A 21781-nucleotide genomic window follows, 5' to 3' on the forward strand; every position below is an offset into this window, starting at 1 on the left:
TTACAACTTGCAACAATCCACTTATATCATGTCAAAGTGTAAGCTTTATGGTTCTTAGGGAGGACTTAGCCAAACTTTGACAGACAAGCAGTCAATCTTGGAAATCATTGGCAGGCTCATGTGCTAGATTTGGGCGATCTTTGTTAGCTAAAACTTTGTGCCAATGTGATCTTGAAAGATATATTCCTGATCCAGAAGTTGTAAACTTTGAACTGGAAAAGCATTTTTGCTTGCTGCAAAATTCAGATTTTTATTCTCTTTGAGAAAAAAAAAATCCAGAATTTTCTTGGTTGCCATCCGGGCAACCATGATGGCAGTTTTGGTTGCCAATGTCACCCGGGCAACCGCTAATTTTGAGCCCCGCTTTGGAGTGGGGATGGTGGATGGAATTTCCGACACGTGTGATCTGTTCCTTCTCAAGATTCCTCCGTTTGGCTTTGATACTTCGTAAGACCTGGGTTCCTCACAGACTTTGGATACTTTAGCTGGTATCAAAGTGTGGTCTCTTGGAAGTAGAACTCTCACTGGCTGTCCTACATGCAGAGGTGGTAGATCAGAACTTGCATGTCGATAATGCACTTCCTTCATCTTGTCTTGCCTATTCAAGAGAAAATCAGTGGTAGTAGAATCTCTCGAGAAATAGTAACTTGGCAATGTGGTTCTGATGGGTCTACCAAATAACATTTCTGCTGGTGATCTCAAGTTACTTTCAACTGGTGTTGCTCTCAGGTTCATCATTGCTAGTTGACTGTCTTGGTCAGTCTGAGAACATTTTGTCAACAGATTCTTGACTGTACGAACCATCCTCTGAGCTAATCCGTTTGATCTTGGATAGTGTGGAGAAGAAGTAATGTGCTTGATATTCCACTTCTTTTCTTCTGCTGCCTTGCTTGATGTTTCTCGCATGTTTCACACTGCTATATCAACTGGGCGATGTTCTTATTGATGTTTGGCAAGAACACTGTCTCACGTGCAAGTTGTCTGGTACTTTCGATTCCCATGTGTCCTAGGTGAAGCTGTTTAAGGATATCATTCCTCAGTCACTTCGGTACGATGACTTGACTTCCCTTGAAGAGAACTCCATGTGATAATCCGATGTTATCTTTGTACGCCCAATACTGCCTAATGGATTTCGGTAACTCTTGGATTGTTTCAGGCCAACCCTGAGTAACTATCTGCCATAATGATCATTAGCCGTTTCTCTCTGAAGTTCTGTCCTCTTGTGTTGTCCGAAGAGTAATAAGTCGATCGCATAGTATGCGAATCTTTAACCTCAGAGCAGATGGATTTAACTCTGACATCTAGCGGTACATCGCATGCTTCCTTGGGATTAGGAAGTCGACTCAACATATCGGAAAGAATCATGTCTTTTCCAGGTCGGTAATTGACTTGACACCTATTTCCTTGGACTTTGATAAGCAATCGCTGTAGATGTGGTGGTCCACTTCTAAAAGGTTTTTTCCATATAATTTCCAGTGGTCTGTGATTGGTTATGACTGTGAATTCCTTCCCGAACAGATATGTATGGAAGCGTTTGATACCAAACACTAGGACTAAGATTTCCCTCTCTATGTTTGAGTAGTTGGACTGTGCAGTGGAAAGACTTTGGATGCAAACGCAACAGGTTACCTTCCTGAAGCAGGCATGCTCCTAGATCTTTCATTGATGCATCTACCTCGACAGTTGTCTCTTTCTCTGGGTCATAGAATTGTAGACATGCACCTGATGATACTGCACGTTTCAGGCTGTTCAAGGAATGTTCATGATCATCGTCCCTGACGTCCCAGATGAACGGTACTTCCTTGTGAAGAAGTTATCGAAGTGGTGCTGACTTATCCGAGAAATTAGGAATGTATGCTGCTAGGTATTTGAACAATATTAGGCATTTCTGAACATCCTCTTTGTCCATGGGTAATAGTACTTGGGTAATGTGTTGGCTTCTACCTTGCTAGGATCTGGGTAGATATCTGATCTAGTGCACTTGGAGCCAAAGAAGTTGAAAGCTTCTTTCTTGATTGTGCACTTGGAGCTTTTGAACACTAAGCCTCCTTGCTTTGCTGTCTCCTTGAATAAGTACAGATTCTTGTCGTGTTCCTCCTCCGTTCTCCCTACAATAGCTATGTCATCTGCAATGCATATGCAGCCTGGCACATTCTGGACAATCCTATCCATGTGCTGCTGGAAGTTGTCTTGGCTATTGCATAAACCAAATGGTAATCTTTGGAAGCAGGACCTTCCAGATGGTGTTCGGAATGTGGTGAGGTCTTGGCATTCCTCAGTCAGGTGAACTGACCAGTAACCAGCCTTTGTGTCTAACTTGGAGAGGTACTGGGGTCCTTCAAAGGTAAGTTGGACCTCCGCTAAGGTTGATACCTTGTGTGGGCATCTCTTCAAGGCGCTGTTTAACCTCCTTGGGTCAAGACAAATTCTGATAGAACCGTCTTTCTTCACAACAGTGGTCATGCACCAATCGGTGTGGTACTCTTTTTTCCTGGTGACTTCTTGCTGCTCCATCTTGTCCAGTTCAGCCTTGATCTTGTCCTTCAAGTGTACTGCACTTGCGTGGTGCGTCTATGGTAGGTTTAGCGATGTCCTTGACATGAAGCATCGCTTTTCCTTTGAAACTACCAATAGCATCGAATTGCTCTGGAAATGCTTGTTATAGATCCTTTTCACTTTTGATAGGTGTTTGTTTAGGGTTAGGTGTACATGTAGGTGTGTCATAATTGTGCATTGAGTGAATTGTGATAATTCCAAGGTCAGTGCAACCTTACAACCCTAGGATAGCTGAAACCTTGACATCTGCTACATAGAATTCTGTTTTGACCATTTTCAGACTGTAACATTTTATGTCTAGTGTACCTTTACATTTAATTGGAATCTCATCATAACCTACAAGTTTTACTGGTGTTTATTTCACTAATGATTCCCACTTTTAACTTTATATTGCCTTGGCGGCACGTACCATGATAGTGTTAGCACTTGCACTTGAGTCAACTCTTAGGTAGAGCTTATGTTGACCGACTCAGTGGGCATATTATGTCAATGTTAGCAAATGCTACTGTACCTTCTGAATTTACAACTGTGGTTGGCCCATTTGCGTGTATTGTGTCAAATTATGCAAAGTTGGATGGACTGCCTCTAGACTGATAATTATCATGATCTGTGATAGTATCGTGTGCTGTGTCCATTTCGCTGATCGGTTAGTTCTTTCGACCTTTTGATTTTGATCGTGATTTCTTTTGTTTTGGTCATCAGATACCATGTCAGATCTTCGGTCATCTGAACTATGATATGGTTTTCGACTATGATCACTTTTTGATTGACGACAGAATTTCGCCCAATGACTTTTCACTGTGGAGAGCCAATTCCATTAATATTGACCCCCCAAATTGTTCATAATTGTCTGAGAATGATAATTGAGTTTTTTCCTTCATCATGAAAGAAAAAGGAACAGAGTAGTAAACATAACAGATATAAAATATAAACAGAATTTTCAAATTTTGGCTCTTCATAAATTTTGAAAAGAGTTAGACCGTGTTCGAAAATAAACCTGATTTTGGAATACAGGCCATGGATTCAAAATACAGATAAGGTGGGGTAGCTTTGACATGTTCCTTTCAGTTGTGTATTGATGTGTCAGAACTTCATCTCTATTACCTGCAATGCTAGTGTATCTAATAACTGCTTACAAGAAACTTTATTAAATAAATTTCTTTATGATGTAACAGGAACGCCTTTTTGTATTTACATCCTACTGAATCATATACATTTCTATTACCATGCACATTACATACTGTACATTACAGTGTGTTATTCATACCAACACAATCGATGCAGAGGCTGACCAAAGCTATTGTATTATTTGAATGACATACCATAATCACTTTGCAATCGTTTTCATGGGTGTGACTGCCACACTGAGGTTGCTTTTTGGCCTCACTTTAGCGCAAAATCGGTTAATACATTCAGCATATTTTTCTTATATCTGAAGCAAATGAAGATACTTATGGTGGCATGAAGCCTGCCAATATTCTCGTTGATACATCCTCTTTCATATCGAATGTTGAGATTGTGCATTTATTACTGCTATTCATAATAAATCTGATCAATAACAGTGCATGTGCAATTTTTTTACCAAAAAACATACAAATTTTGGCCAAAAGTCTTAATTCTTTCAAAAACTATATCAACCGACTTTAAATTGAAGAATAGAGGGATTGTAGTAAATTCTACCAACAAAATAATAGATAATTTCGCTATTTATTAAGGCCTATTTCCATTTTCTGGGTTAAAAATGTGACAATATACATAAGTATATCTAAGTCTGTGATTTGCAGTAAAAAGCTAAATTTCTGAAAGTTTGATTTTCAAGTTTGAGACATTATAAGTTTGTAAAGAAAAATGATATCGATTTGGAATTTCGTCCACTTAATAACTGTATGTTAGGAAAGTTTTCGAGAAATTTTCAAGGCAATCCATTTTTTTCTTCAGATTAATGGTAAATCATGTATTTCGCATATTTTCAATTTTTTTGGAAAAAATATCAAAATTGCTCTTTTCTTATGAAAATCTCAGCCGAATTATTTTTTTATCACCAATGAATAGTATCAACTTGAAGAAAATTTATTTATCTTTCGTATGACACTAATTTTGTGACAAATGAATGTTTATGTCGGAATCTATGTACAAAAATCCAAATTCCATGAATATGGCGGCCATTTTGGACGCCATCATGGATTTGAACCCCATGGGACAATATTTTGTTTTGGGAACATCAAAATTCATTCACTAGACATCTTAAGGGTTACAAAAATGTAGGTTAAAAAAATATATCAATGGGGTGCATGGGAACCCTATCTCCCTACCAGACTATTTGGAATGGTAGATCTCTTACATTGTATGGAAGGATAGTAGTAATAAAAACATTGGTCATTCCAAAACTAATATATCTTTTCAGCATTATTTCAGACCCACCATCGACCTTCTTTATCGAAATGCAACAGCTTTCTTTTTTTTTATGGAGTAAAAAAGGTATTAAATTAAGCGTTCTCTTTTATTCAATGACTACAAAGATGGCGGTCTAAAAGTGTTACATTTGTCATGTTATAATCGAGCACTTAAAGTATCATGGGTCAAAAGATTTTAGATGATGATAACAATGGGAAATGGAAGAGTTTTTTAAAGAATCTGTTCGTTTCATTGGTGAGAGCAAATTTACAATTTGGGATATTAGCTAAGGTCATAGGCTATATTATTCAATCCATGTACTGAAACTTTTTGGAATGATGTATTGAGTTCATGGTCATATTACAGATACTATAATCCTGTTAAGTTTAAGGAAATACTGTCGCAACCTCTGTGGTTCAATTCACACATTTTTGTCGATGGAAAACCTCTTTGTATTCAAAGATAGTCCGAATCTTCTTTAAACACTATTTACGATTTTCTGACAGAAGATGTACTTTTTAAATCTTTTGAAGTTATAGTTGAAAACTATGGTTACACATCCATCATGATGTATAATTCATTATTATCTGCCATACCAAATGAATGGAAAAGAGTTATTAGAAACAAATACATAAAATAGAAAACACCTTTTGAACCACACGACGTTCGATTACGTAATTTCCTTAAACACAAAAAAGTTTCTAAACTATGTTATTCTCATTTTATAAATAATTATACTTTGGACGTGTCAGAGACAGATCAACGTTACAAATGGGAAAACGACCTTTCACTGCAATTATCAAATAATGAAATTTGGAATTCTCGTTTAACCCTGATATACAAATCGTCAATAGATAACAAACTAAGGAATTTCCAATTTAAATTTATACACAGAAAAGTGTTGACAAATCATTACTTATACAAAATCTGAATTTTTGATCAAGACATAAGTGATTTTTTTTAATGAACAAAATCAAACGTTGATGCATCTTTTTTTTTAATGCCAATTTGTTTCGTACTTTTGGAACGATTTGTGTACTTGGTAGACTTTAAAAAATATCCGTTCTTATAAGTTATCTAATTAAGAAATTTGTTTTGGAACATTGGAAAGAGAACATTTTTATTTGGTAAATACCATAATACTATACGGCAAATATTCAATTTTTTCATGTAAATATAGCAAAACAATTCCTCTTTTTAAATCATTTGTATGCACTCTAACAGAGTTAGAAAAAACAGAACGCTACATTTCTTTCAAACATAATCGTTCGGAGTTTCACAGAAAAAAGTGGAATATAATTACTATGAAAGAGTATAGTGTATTGATCTTTTTTTTTATCATATCTGTTGCATATGACATTAACCAAGCATGGTGTCTATCTATATGAATGTAAAATAATCATGTATGTTTCTGAGATATTTTTGTTAAAATGTGAATTGCAAATAAAACTCATTAAAAAAGAACACAAAAGAAATGACAAGCCATCCCTTTCTCATGCAAGATTATTGTATTTTAAATAAATATTGATCAATTTTCCTGCGCAACTTGATTTTGAAGATAAAATTTTACATAATGTATCAAAATAATGAACAAAAGCTGCAATTCGAAAGGCATGCCTAAGATCCTTGATTTTTTTTTGTGGGATGTACTATACATGTATTTTCTTCCAGTGTAAATGTTGCCTAAAGTTGCTGAAAATAATCTTACCTGGCACAAAGGTCATATGTATGGTTCGCATCATCCGCTTCCCATCGCTTATGAGTCTACGAATAGCTTCAATGTACCTACATTGCAATGAGTAGTAAGAGTGAAATATGATCTTAGACAGTTTCATTTTCAAACAATTCATTCTTCAAATAAATTGGACCCATCTTGAATACAAGTCTTAATGTAATCTGTATAAAATGGAGATAATATGAAACAAAATGGAAACATGTGGAAACCTGATGCAATCTTTAGTGCACCTTTCAAACTTCACTCTGATTTGGTTCAAATACGCTACACCCGTTTTTATATTTAGGCTCATAATAGCTTTCATCAATGTCAAAATGTGAAGCAGTTCAATGAAGTACAGATTTGCAGCTTTATTGTCACCTATCAAAGGTTCTGTCATTTTAGACTTATATTTTTCTAGTCCCCCCCCCCCCCATTATTGTGTGAGCGAGGACTATTCATCAAAGCATTGTCTCATTCTTTGGTCTGAAAACTTTGTGCTAAATTAAGAAAGACAATGAAGCATCAACTGCAAGTTCAGAACAGACTGGATGTATGAAGATTATTTTGACTTGTTGAAAGAAGCTTCCATTATTTTCCAATCCAAACATGTTGCCCCAACCCCGCACACCAGCTATTACACAAAATCGAAAGCTCACTCAACCAGCAAAGAAACTCATTGAGAAACTTGGACTGAGATTGGTGAGTTGCGTGATTTGATTTAGAAGAACTAAAGTAAAAATTTTACATGCCTTATGCAAAACATACATTTTGAAGAACTTGAAATAAAACGTTTACATTATTGAGAAAACTGAAGACATTATTATTTACTTAATCTTTGTTAAGGTATGCTGCAGGCCAAGACTTGAGCATTCTACTCATATCTACGGTATGAGACTATGTACACATGGGTACGTACCGGTGCGTAATATAGCTAGCCAGCACCAGTAGACGCATCTCTCCACAGCTAAGTACAGCGCTATTCCCTCTCAAACGCGCATCCTATTTCATAATTGTTCCACCTGAGCTTGTCTTTACTCTGTGTGATGTGTCAAACCGCGTTTATTGAAAAAGATGTGTTGGTTGCATTGAAGAAAGCTACACAGACTTGTATTTTGTGAGGTTAAAGTTAAACTGCATATAGACGTTTTCATAAGTTTCATCATAGAGATCAAATGTCTGATCCAAGTGAATAATAATAATAATAAAATTAGGCCTAATAATAATGTAAAAATTTTATTTCTATAATAATCATTAGTTCATTTTATAATTTCACTTCATTTCATTCCCAAATTAAGTAATTCAAATATTAACATAGATTGTCTTGCAGCATTTAAAAGGTATGCCGTGGCTAAATATAGATTCTGACAGGCATGTTGATTAGCGTTATGCACAAATTTTAGGAATAATCATTAAATGAATTATGAATTATATGACTCTTTATCTGAGAAATGGGCAAATAGTGAAGTGAAAAGTAAAGACTACGAAGGCTCTAACAAATCAACACATGCACCAGTGTAGGTACAATCTTGAACAAATTCTAATTTTATTATGTTTGAAGGTTTGTTTGGTGGTATGAACAATCTACGAACAATGAAAAATCAAATTTGTGCCATAAAATGTGAACAATATAAAGTGTCAAGTATCACATTCCAATTTAGCTTTTTGGAGCTGCAAGAGGAATTATCGTATCAAGTAATACACAAATTCCTAACATTTTGAAAAACTGTTCCTGAAGAGGTGTTTTGAGTGACAGATAATCTAAAAAATATAGAATAGCAAAATGTGTTTTGTTTGAAATAATATGAAAATAAAATAACAAAAGTTTTTCATATGACTTACTGAATGCCAACACATTTCATGTCCTGCAAGACAAGGGAATATAAAAATAAAGTGAAAGAAAAGAAAATCAACAAAAACACCTTTTGGAATACATGTATTTAAGGAAATGAAAAATCAAATGCAAGATTTTTTTCTAATGATTTGTTTGATTTCATTCAGTGAGTTAACTTAGGGGTAGATAAATATATAAGACTCCTGATTTGATCAATATCTATTGCAAGTATACCTCAATATCAGCAGTAGAGTTTGAACTGCACAACTGCAATCTCAACATCATATTTTTCAGCACCAGTTGTTAAGGGTATAACATAGCAGCAAAAATCAAGGAAGAGGTATCACATTCATCCATTATATAAGTAAGAAGGGTAAAATTTGTGGGAATAAGATCCCCCTCCCAAAAAAAAAATATATGAATCACTAAAAGAAATGATGTAAAACACCCCCCCCCCTTACATGAAACATAAAAAAAATTAATTTATATCATTAAAAATAAATTGGATTATGAAAGGTTTTCTTTGGAATTAGTATTTACACTGGAGGAAAGGTAATATCATACCCTTAGTATGTTAGTTCCAACCTTTCTACCAAGATATTAAGAATTAGATACTCACCTGAGATCCCCTAGCATAGATGTCTCCATTCTCCATTTTCTTTGCCTCAAATGGATCACAATCCCAATGTTCCTATATTAAAGGAGAAATATAAATGACACACGTGTCACAACCGGTTCTGGTTGATCAACATTATCTTCTCAGTAAACAGAACAAGATTTTCCACATTTTTTAACATACCAAAGATGGATGAAAGATGACTGCCAATTACAGAGTCAGTCTTTCTATCACATGCAGAGTTACAATTTCTACATTAAAAACATTTAAGATTCATACCAATCAATCAACTCTTTAAGTAAATGTCCAGCAGTTCATCAAAATGTAAACAGTTTCACCAAGCATTTTTCAATATTCTACCCCTACAAGTAACAAAAAGTTTGCCTACTCATGAAATGTGCAAAAACAGCCCTACCTTTCTTATATGGGCCATTCCGGTTAAGACTTGGACAAAGGGGTCGAAAAATAAAGTACTCGCTAGGCTTGGTTTTTCATGTGTTTTAGATAGGCCAACACATCGGTAAACTGGTTCAGATAAGGAAAAGATAAGCTGGCATGTCTATTTCACAATATCACCTGATTTCTAAAAATGTTGGGACGTTACTCTTCCCGAGTGGACATGCATAAAAATGAATAAATAAGGAAAATTTTCGTTGTTTTTACGCATAAAGTCGATCATAGAAGAAACTCGGAGGTGATCGAAGCACTAGTTTGCGCTGCCAAGCTCAGTAGCAAGCGCAATCTTCGATACGCCGGTATGTTGGGACGTTACTCTAAGCGATATCGAAATAAATTGCATAATTCCAAAATATGACTTGAAAGTGCCTTTAAATGACAAACATCTCTGATATTTGATGAAATACCAGTAAATAAAAGACAGAAACATCGAGTTTTGTGCAGCAATTCTTCGCTGTGGCGAAGACAATTCGCGTGTCCCCAGTTGAGACGTTACGGTGCTAATGAAGGAACAAATTTTCAAAAAAAAAAGAAAAGGAAATTTTCTCGGCTTTACAAACGATGTGACTGTTTCAACGCAAATTAATGACACGGTAACATTACGGGGGGGGGGGGGAGAATTGATAATCATAAAATTGAAATAGATAAATTCTAACGAAAGAACTAAAAGTAACTAATGAAATATAATGTATAGAATAAACAAATAAATTTGATTGAAAATAGGAACAATATCAAAATAACGTGGTTACATCCATGCAATCAATTTGTTTTTAATGGCTGATGTATATCACTTTTCAACTTTTGGAAAAGCGCCTGATAAGAATTATTTTTATTTTTTTATAATTTAGGTTGTGAATGTTTTGATTGATTGATGCTGTGATGAAATTATGGAAAAGAGAATAATAAAAGGAAAAAAGTCTCGCGTGATGTGTCTTTTTTTTAAATAACAATTTCGTGATGAAATCCTTGAATGAAATTGGAAAAGAAAATAATAAAAGGTAAAAAGTCTCGCGTGATGTGTCTTTAAAAAAATAATTTTGTGTCTTGTATCGTTTATAAATGCATCCTTTGACAGAATTTCTGCCCTCAATGAACCATCTTTTTTATTGCGTAGGCCTATAATGCCGATTATTCATGCTACAATGAGTTGTCAATATCAATTCAGCATTTATTTCAAATTCATTAAAAGTACTGGGTGATAAAATAATCATCAGACAAAGATCGAGAATATAACAATGAGAATAAAAATCTAATAAATTTAAACAAAAGTGATATTATTTGTTGGCACATATTTCATACAAATTGAAAGATAATTGATAGGAAATCGGGGATGCAATAAAAAGGCAGAAAGCTTGTTAAAATGATTTCACATCATTCTTGTCATTACGACCATTAATCGGATCTCCATTGTGCAAAATTGTTACCTTCATTGTCATTATCATCATCATCACCATCAATCATCATTATCATCACCATCATCATCTCATCGAACTTCCGAAAGTTTTTTAAATGTTTTTTTTGGGGGAGGGGGTTATTTTGACGTTTAAAAAAAGGTGTTAAAACGTCTAAAACCTACCACATGTTGACTTCCATAAAATGTTTACACAAAACGTCCAAAAACCAACTTGAATAGTTTTAGAACATTAAAAAATATCAATTTTGTTGGGAAGTCATCAGTTTGAGCCCCTTGTCATATCCGGATCCGCCGCATGGTACATTCAGGAACAAATGAAACCGTATAAAATATCTTTTTAGGTAGCGAACCATTAAAATATGTTTATTCAATACATTTGTTTCAGAATCCAAAATAAAATAAAATAAAATACATTTGATTAAAGCAAGATTATAATTTTATTGTCAAAAGAGAAGAAAATGGAATTCTGTCACAATTCGAATTACAACATTGGCCACACAACATTGACATAATTTGGGCACCTAAATCCAAACCGCCGCTGATACCAGGGGTCCCAGAACGGGGGGGGGGGGGGGGCGCTGGGATGGCTTTATCCCATCAGAAAAAAACATCTGATTTTGATTTTTTTTTGCATGGTCGACCACCCCCCCCGACTTTCATCCCGTTTCGCAGCCCTCGATGTCAAAAAATTTAGCCGCCACTTTCCAAAAATCCTGAATTTTATATGAGACATTGTGGAATATTAAAAAGAATAAATAACGTCTTAAAAGGACACTTGTCACATCGTGCATCGCTTGATACTGTATGCCTAAATTAACTTTTTTTTTTCAACTCTTGAATACTAGTTTATTGCGAGGTAAAACAAATGAAAATAAAGACAATTTCAAGCATTATTAAAATTATATATGCGACACATTTTTGGCAATGTCCATCGTCAAAGTCGTAACGTCTAATTTGTAGTTTTTATATCTTTCGATTGTTTTTTTTTAATTCTAGAACAGAAAATCAAAGTTGCTTGAAAGCACTATTTCATGAATTCATGTGAATAAAACAACCACCTAAATCTAATGAATCACCAGCAACAAATTATGGTGTAAAAGTCGTGCGACGTTACGGAAGACATTGTCGTTTAAAATCATAACGTCTGAAGTAAAGAGAGCAGCCATAAACATCACATACGGTGATCACTTTATAAACGTAAAGCCTGATTGTGATTTAAACGTTTTTTCTGAGAACGATTAGAAGATTTTGATATGTTTTTGAAATAAATATAAAACTAAATATGGTAAAATACATAATTGTTACGAGGACGTTATTGCGGACATTTAATTCTACAGTGTCCTCATGGAGATCATAACGTCTAGTCTGTTCTAGTGCCTTTTACATCATTTTGTTTACATGTAAAATTTATAAAACCTTTTTAAGTGTCTCGGAAGGTATGGGCAGTCGTAAGATTTATTATGGAAATACACATTTTATCTATAAAAGAGTAGATAATGTACGATGTGCCGTTTTTACAATTTGGACGTCATTGGATAAAATATTGGACATGTCTTTGTGATTCAGAATAACGTCCTAGCGAAGGTGAAGCATGGCAAAAAGGTAAGAAAACTTCTTGCTTTATTTTGCAGCATTATGAAGAATAAGAATTCGATAATCTTGCCAACTAGATATGATTGTAGATCAGAATTAAATAAAAGTATCGATTATGCATGTAAGTAAACTTTTTTAGTTTGAGACGCGACGGTGGACACCCTCAAATCATGTCCACATCAAATGAGTAACGTCGTCATGATATCTATATAATTGTCCGGATTATCTCCTTAACTATATATATTTTTTTTATTTGTTTGTTCAGAATGAAACTCCCAACAAGACTACATCTCTTGATTACTACATTCCCGGCCATTTTTAGAATTACGTAGATTTTTCCTTAATATTTGTAATAATCATCAATATTTAGGTCGTCGTAATTTGATAACATATATTCAAGTAAATGCAAATTATATTCTAATAAAGAAAGAAAATCATTGGATATCTTTACAAATACGTTTAGAAATGAGGGTAGTACGGAAAAATATCACTAATCAATCAACACACCGCGACAAAATACGAGAAATCAACACCAAAACATAACAATCACCCAAGACAAAGCACGAAAGTTTAGACGTTACGGCAAACATATTGAAGGGACGGACATGCTTTTTTTCTCCCTGGGACTACGTGACTGAAAACACACATGGAAAATTTTGTATGTGTATGAACAGGGTTGACCGGCGCACGTGCTCAAGAACTTTTGAGATGAATCTCGTATCGTGTGTGTGGTAGAAACTTGAAAGTTGGGACGTTACGAAGGGGACGGACAAAAATATCAGATTTTTGAAAGTACATTTTCATATCTCTCGTACATGGAATATCTGATCATACCATATGGGATTGAAAGAGTCCTCATGAGTGTATAATATGATAAGGTTAAGAAAGACAAGATGATTTACAGGCTCGATATAATAAGAGATTAATGAATCTAATATCAGGGGACGGACATGGTAACGTCTCAATACTAGTTTTTCAAACGGCAATATTTCTGAAACGTAAAACATGTCAACAATTTAGTTGGAATTATCAACAAACATACACATCAGACTTCTTTATGGTAATCCAACTCCATCACGTTTGTCTTTAATTTTGTTTTATTCCAGTTTGTTTAAGTATATATTCTGTTTGTCCAAATTTTCAGTACATTTTTGGGGAGAAATTCATACTTAAATCGTAAAATTCTCAACAATGAAAAAAATTTCCGTCTTGAAGTTATCACTGCTATCTCTACAGGACTGGTGGATAATAATTCACTCACTACAAATTTCTTATGTTGATATATATTTTTGGGGGAGGGGCTCGATTTTGACCTTGCCGTTTTCTCTCCTTAACCGGAATGGCCCATATCAGAAACAAACTTTTTATAATTTCAGCTTTCTTGAAAATTGTATATGCACCAAATTTTTTTCTTCAATTTTATTCATTTTTTAATGCAACTTAAACAATATGTCACTTTTACTTGTCAAATTTTTACTTTATCATATCCATTGAAATAACACAATAACCCAAAGTTCAAACCAAGTAAAATTGTTGCTCTCTAACACTGTCATATAGTAGAGTCTACTTACTGGGAAGACTGGAACAACATCTATGTGGGAGTTTAGAATTATGCTTTTAAGATAAGGATGTGTACCTTCCCATGTAATGACAACCACTATCTTGCCGGGATGAACCTGCAGAACAAGGACATGGAGAAACCACATATATGTAAATTCATATACAATGGTTTAAAGCTAAAAGGTCTTCACCAGTATCAACACAGACCTTTTGACAATACGCAAATGATTTTCAGTTTTTACTGTTAAGTCAGATGAATAGATATATTGTTCGATAATGATGTACAAATAAGAAAATCCATTTTGTAAAGCAAAATATGAAATCTCACTAGAATGGGATTTCAATGTTGGTATTGAGGCAAATCATTTGAAGATCAAATCAACTGACAAACAAGAGGAAATAAAGATGTCAATTTTGGCTTGAATGTGGTGAAATGTTTAAATCAAACTAGCTGACATGATAATGTAAACTGTCGTATTATCACAAACAAATTGAGTTATGATACATACGATTCAAAGGTGTATAATATAGACGAAAAGACATGTAGATCTATTCTGTCAGCATATAAAACATCTCGGTTTTATTGAAAAAAGGTGTACTCCTAAAAAAAAGTCAAGAAAATAAAATATATCAAAAAGGGAAATGTCTAACCCTGACTATATACAGTTATTTGAGTTAAGAAACAGCTTGACTAGTTTGTGAAGGCTATTAAAGTAACCAAAGAATTCAGATATGACTTATTCTGTCTACATGAACATATATACATCTGTTCATTTTAATATGATAGACAATTCCAAAAGTATATACTCAGAGTGTAGAACAGAATAGTACATTTAGCTGGTTAAGTGTTGAATGTAAGTATCAACCGTTTTCAATGTGTTAGACCACTTTTCCGGTACAGCATATTCAGAATGTCTTCGTGCCTGATGGGCGTCTATGACGATTTTTTTTTCTTCAAAAGTAAGAACACGAACATAAGGGATAACTTCTAAAATCAGATAATCTTTGTATATCATTGAACTGACGTGAATTAATGTCAGATTGACGCACATGCAGATAATGAAACAAATCACAAATCATTCAGAATATGGTTAGAGGCAAAAAAGCAGAATATCTCGATTACATCAACGAGAGAGACTCCAATGAAAACATCAACAGGGTATACTCCAATGTATGACCAAAAAGAGTTTGAAATACCCATATAATAGTTAGACTGTATAAATTGTTGTTGTTTTTTAAATAAATTTTTAAACAAATAAGGTAAAGGAAACTTGGAACTTTAGACAAACATCTGCAGTTTCCAAAAATGGAATAACCAAAGTATTTGGCATACCCAACTGTATATTTTATTCATGATAAATACAGGCATGGATAAGAATAAAATGTAAGCAAAAGCAGCCATTTCAGGAAGTTTAGTAACCAAACTAACAGACAGATTCGAATATGAATGTGGTGATGAATTACAGGTATATTTATCGTTCGTATGTAAAGACATACGTCAAACAAACAAAATAACAACGAATTAAGAAAAAGTTTAAGCAAAACATTAACAATGTAGGAATATATCGGTTACATCAACGAGGTGGACTCCAATAGATTAGAATAATTGAAAAAGGCTTGAATAACCCCAAAGAAGTCAAATGCTTTATAAAAAGTAGACAAAAATGTTGGCAAATTGTAACAAAACAAACACTTTAGGAAATGGAGTAACCAAGTTTTGTCATAATTAATGAAGGTATGTTTTCAGTTGGTGCATCTTGAGTCTGAAGAGTATGAAATACCCCTTGGGAAGTAAGATGCTACAATCATGACGATTTTATTTTATTTTTATTGTTTTATATTGTAACAAAAGCAGCCATTTTTGCATGGTGGAGTAACCAAAGCAACTGAGGGGTTAAACAACAAAAGTATGATAAATATCGGTATCTTCAGTGAATTACATCATGAGTCTGAAGAGTATGAAATACCACTTGAAGTAAGATGCTACGTTTTTAATGTATAAATTGTAACCTAACATAACTAAAACAGCTATTTCTGGAAATGGTGTAACCAAAGCAACTGAGGGGTTAGACAGTATATAAAGAAACATAGGTTTACTGATCATACATCGATCTTGAGTCTGAAGAGTACGGAATGCCCCCTAAAGAAGTAAGATGCTAAAAAGTTGATTTTTTCCTGTATGAATTGTAAACCAAAGCACCATTTCTGGAAGCATGGGAAGTGATGTAACCAAAGTATCTAAGATGTTGAACTGTATGCAGGCATGGACCATGATGCAGGTAAGTACATTGTAGTTACTAGTCATAATAAATACATGTATTTGTTTTCTGCTCATATTTCATAAATACAGAAAATCGATTTTCGTGAGGATAATTGAGAAATAGCTGTCAAAAACTTGCTTGAATATTTTAAGGTAAATAGCAAATCATTGATAATTTCCTTTTTCTTGCATGATAACACATTTCTTTCTTTTTTTTCAAACATACATGAAAATAAATAATAATCATGAAGAAGAATTTAATTTACTCATCCTGGTGCTGGTAGTCATTCCAAGTGGATGCTCCTTTTGGTTTCCATTGAAGACAAACCTTGGTGTTTTTGAGAAATATCTTGGTCGACACGCCATCCTTTTTTCTCATGTCATATGCAACCTTCGCGAGATGACCGCGTCTGGCCTTGAGGGCAGGGGGGAGGTCGGTGCGGATCGAGATGCGTTTTGGAGTAGGACTACCAGGTATGGGTTGCGCGTTGACTCTTGGTCGTCGATCTCTATTTTCGAAGGCCGATAGAACTTTATTTCGGTCGGTCATATACACAAATTTGACTATTATTGGATTGGGCGCTGTGGGTTGAAAGCTTGCGTCATGAGTTGCGCGTCGGAGAAGGCGATGAGCGTTAACAAACGCCATGTTGGCCGCTTCGTCTGCGTCTATTCCTAGGTCAACGATGCACTTGCGGATGACTTGAAATATATTCTCGTTAGAATCCTCATGTAGACCGTAGAAGAGCAAGTTGGAACGGCGGTTGTAGATCTCCATCGAAGTGAGCTGATTTTGAAGGTCAGCAATACGAGATTCCAGATTGACAGTAATTTTCGGGATAATATCCTTCTCGATCTCTTTGACTTTTCCAGAATTGAACTCAACAGCTCCTTCAATATCACTCACTTTGGTTTTGATAGCTGCAATATCACCTGTAAGATAGTCCAGCTTTTCAAAGACCCTTGCAAACGAAGATTCCATGTTTTTGTTTACGTCCATAAGTGAAAGCGAAACATCCGGTGTAGCTGTGAGCTGTTCGTTGCGTGTTACCGAAGACTCAATAGCACTGGGGCCAGAGGCGTGGCTTCGCTCATTGGTCTTAGGGTTCGATTGCGAGCGTAAGTCGCGAGGCATTTTACCTTGTGTTGTTCACTCTAAAATGTTATCAAAAAACAGGAAATGAATGCAAGGTATCCTTCCAAAAATAGGTCCAGTGTATACTATAATCCCAAAGCAAAGTTCGTAGACTGGAATAATCCGGAAAATGACGACAGTGTAGGTGAAATTAGAGGTAAATAGAGCAAATCAGCCCGGAGCTGTCTCAATAGTTGTTCACACAACGGTGTCCATGTAGCTAACCATCATGACTAATATGTATGACTAGCTAAGAAGTCATATGGTAATTTGTTTATCGGTTAAACGTTAACAATATCTATTTTCATCTTTTAGAAAAACAATGATACACATGCATGCACAGCCCCATACATCTACATATAAGAAAGTGATAAACTCACGACAACATATTGATCATAATTATCATAATAACTGCTGGCTGGGATCGAACCTCATATTATATTACTTCATTTTGATGTTTCAAATATCACTTAGTTACAACCTGAATATTACTTTATAAAACATGTGTATTATCCCATCAACCTTGTTCTGCTCCTTGTTGTTGTTGTTTGGTTTTTAACGTCACTCTTATTCAAAAAATAATATATGCGCCGATCAAAATATCATACCAAATCAAAAAGGTTGTTTATTTTTATTATTTTCAGTAGATAAGCTAGACCTTACGTAATACTGTATATATATTGTAAACATCACTTTCTCTTGTTCTCGTTATGCTTTCTAGAAGTTTATCCGGAAGTTTATGTGATCATTAATATGATGTTGAATATGTTAAACTGGAGGATAATAAATGTTTGTTTGAATTGATTTGAGCTTTGTTTGAATTTTTTGTAAATGTCATGAAATCGCATGTGAATGTTGCTAGAAACAATTAAATCACTCTTTTGAAAAAAGGGTAGTTCAAAATAGCAGGAGGATCACTTTTAACAGGCTCTCTGTCGGAATGAAGTTTTGTTGACGAACTTCCACGCACAGACTTTATGTTACAATTCCTACTGTTAGGTAATCCGTGAAAACACGCAAGGGCCTGGAAATGATTTTTTTACAAAAAAAGGGGGCGGTTCGTTCCCAAATGAAGTTGATTTGGGTATAATTTCCACATTTTAGCATATAAACCTAATTTTCAAGGGGGGGGGGGGGGGTGTTATGCACCCTTGAGCCGCTTCAGCACCCCGCTTCTCAGGGCCATGATTAATGAAATTATTATACAGGATGTGAACTGTTACCCCTTCGCTGTTTTCTGTAGGCATCAAATTAAAGAGCATATATAAAATTTTCGAGATATGCGATTTCCTTGCAAAAACAAGATACCGTCCGCCAAATAATGTCTTTGGTAATCTTTTCTTCAAATTGATATATGCGTGAACAAGGATTTATATACATGATATAGGTGATATTACAATGAAATAAATTCGTCAGTTACAGATAATTCTGCGTATAGTTTTAGTGGGACGCGCATTATTATGGTATACTCTGCAGTCCGGTTTTACCAGGGCCAATGTAGAGGCTATTGTCTAGATCTGTGCGAAACATGGGCGGAAATCCCGGGGGGGGGGGGGGGCAGGGGGACGCGTCCCACTACCCAAAATAGTAGGGGAACACAATATCAAATGTCCCCATAATATTTTTGGTCTTTTATGATATAAATACATCATTCAAAATCCAAATAAAACGTGTATTTTGGACGAGATGACCTTACTTTTTGGTGATAACCTTTTTTTTCCCTTTTTTTTTTGCTTGTCAAATTTATTTTGGTCGAAATGACCTTACATTAGGGGGGATATCTTTTTGTTTTGCTTGTCAAATTTTCCAGCCCACTGGCGTAAATCCGGTCTGAGAAGTGGGGGGGGGGGGTAGCAATTATTCACCTGAAAACTCAAAATTTTTGGGACACACCAAGCTGTATGTATACGGGGGTATATGACCTTGTACTACCATCTTTCAGTTAAAGGTGTTTTTATAAGGTGTTTTTCGATAGTTATATTGTAATGGATTTGTTGTGATAAAAACTACCGACTACAATTAATATTCAAATGCGAGCCAGCAAATTTTCAGTAGGTAGAAGAAAGAATGGTGTCCAGAAACCTCTTTCAAGTGGTGTGTAATTATCACATTACGGGCTATTATACAGAGGTATCAAAGGTATTGCTTTAAGCTACGCCTACCATTGTTCTCTTCATCAATTTCTTTACAATATTTAAATAAAAGAGTTGCCAAAGCTGTTGTACATTTTGTATACTTTCTCCCATACGTGTACTGTATCAAAGCAATACCTTTGATCCAGCTGAGGCATGGCGGCTTGTCATTGTTCAAAACCCACCTTCACCCGACAAAGGAAATTATAATTGGTATAGTGTCGAAAATTTGTCTATCTGACGGTCAGTCGGATCGGGGTCACCCTTGCCACTAACCCGTCTCTGTGGTCTAGTGGTTAAGGCACCGGCGTTCAAAGCTGGGGGCCCGGGTTCGATTCCCGGCAGAGACATTTTTTCGGCATCACCAATTTTTTCAAAGGGTAGATAGCTCTGGGGAACCTTGATTTAAGCTACGCCTACCATTGTTCTCTTCATTCATTTCTTTACAATATTTAAATAAAAGAGTTGCCAAAGCTGTTGTACATGTATAACTTCACACATTTATATATATATACATGTATATTATATACATATAGATATATATATATATATATATATATATATATATATATATATATATATATAATTTGTTGGTGAGATATGTGTCTCTTTCTCACGAGTCATATATATGTATGTATATATACATATATATGACTCGTGAGAAAGAGACACATATCTCACCAACAAATAAATGCGAGCGCGAAGTGCGAACTGAAATTTTTTGGTATACTGAACTGAAAACAGGAAAAAGGTACCTGTTTAGGATTGTTTGTAGTAAATCATGAGGAGGATCTCACTACACAGATAATGCGAGTGCCGAGAGCGAGCTGAATTTTTTTAATATTCTGACCTGAAAGCTTGATATTCTAAGCATTTTTGGTACGATTAAGATGGGTGTCTAAAATAACAATAGATACGAGCGCGAAACGCAAGCTGAACATTTTGATATTTTGATCTGAAAAAAATTGACAGTTTAATGGACGTTTTTGATAAAGAACAAGATATATACCCAACAAAAGATTATTGCAAATCGAAGCGGGAGTTCTTTTGAGGTTTAGAACTGAAAACGGGACATTCTGTTCACCTATTTAATCATGAAAAGTATGGGGTTTTGCTACAGAAATGATGCGAGCGCGAAGCGCGAGCTGAAAATTTTTTATATTCCAATCTGAAAAGCAGATATTTTGAGCACGATTTTGAATAAAGAACGAGATATGTATTTCAATCTCGCTTGCTGATTTATGTGTAACATTACAATCTTATTTTAATTTTGCACATGAGGAATTATTGGGGGGGGGAGGCAAAACGATATGTTTGCCCACCCAATATATGTTCGCCCTCCTGCCCCCCCAGGATCGACGCCTCTGCCCCCACTCCGGAGTCGGAGGGACCGCATGCGTGTTCCCAAAATGTCCGATAAAGGGGTAGTTTTTCGCGGGACAAGTCCGGCCCGCAAATTGTAAAATAAGGGGTGTATTTGACTTTTCACCCGGAGATTTCTTTAAAGAAGAGGGGGGTTTCTCTCTCTCTCTCTTTGGACTCCTGAGAAATTTAAAAAGGGGGTTATAAAATATCTTGAATATCACAGAAAAATTGATCAAATTCCTGAAATTTTCCTGCTAGTTTTGAAAGCTTAAAGCGTAATGACAGCTAACCTGAGGGTGAAGGGTGTGTGTGTGTGGGGAGGGGGTTGTCTGTCTCAGATAGGGGGTACATTGAGCAGTGTTCCCGATTTAGGGGGGTCTCCATGCAAGGCAGGAAAAGCCCGCGAAAAGCCCGCGAGGATGTGTATTTCAATCTCGCTTGCTGATTTCTGTGTAACATTACAATCTTATTTTAATTTTGCACATGAGAAATTATTGGGGGGGGGGGGGGCAAAACGATATGTTCAAAACGATATGTTCAGAAATTTTGGCAGACATGAGATAGGGGGGGGGGTGCTTTCAAAGGGAGGGAACGAGCATATAGGCGTACCCTAAATAACACTGAGTGGGGAGGCGGGTTTTCACTTAAAGGACTATTACGATATGTTTTCTTCCGGTGGTTATATTGTAATAGATTTGTTGTGACGTAAACTGCTGAATAAAGGTTTAATATCGAATGCGAGCGAGCGAAGC

At 35.3% G+C, this 21781-nt stretch overlaps 1 protein-coding gene across 9 annotated transcripts in view; it reads right to left on the reverse strand.

Moving 5' to 3' along the window:
- LOC129256275 (aminoacylase-1-like) overlaps positions 1 to 17761 on the reverse strand; it is a 31480-nt gene extending 13719 nt beyond the window's left edge. Inside the window, exons 1-6 of one of the 9 annotated variants that reach the window (XM_064097173.1) lie at positions 16664 to 17761; positions 14149 to 14253; positions 9118 to 9189; positions 8507 to 8529; positions 7584 to 7703; positions 6659 to 6735 (exon numbers count right to left, since the gene is read on the reverse strand). In XM_064097173.1, the coding sequence (XP_063953243.1) occupies positions 6659 to 6735; positions 7584 to 7621 (115 nt within the window). In that variant the 5' untranslated portion in view covers positions 7622 to 7703; positions 8507 to 8529; positions 9118 to 9189; positions 14149 to 14253; positions 16664 to 17761. Of the gene's footprint in view, positions 1 to 6658; positions 6736 to 7583; positions 7704 to 8506; positions 8530 to 9117; positions 9190 to 9393; positions 9640 to 9777; positions 11424 to 14148; positions 14254 to 16663 lie in introns of those variants that run through there. The other 8 variants (XM_064097171.1, XM_064097168.1, XM_064097165.1 and 5 more) reach the window with 8 other exon arrangements.
- Positions 17762 to 21781: the final 4020 nt, after the last annotated feature.

The sequence above is a fragment of the Lytechinus pictus genome, chromosome 3 (assembly GCF_037042905.1).
Source record: "Lytechinus pictus isolate F3 Inbred chromosome 3, Lp3.0, whole genome shotgun sequence".
In the NCBI taxonomy this organism is placed as follows: domain Eukaryota; kingdom Metazoa; phylum Echinodermata; class Echinoidea; order Temnopleuroida; family Toxopneustidae; genus Lytechinus; species Lytechinus pictus.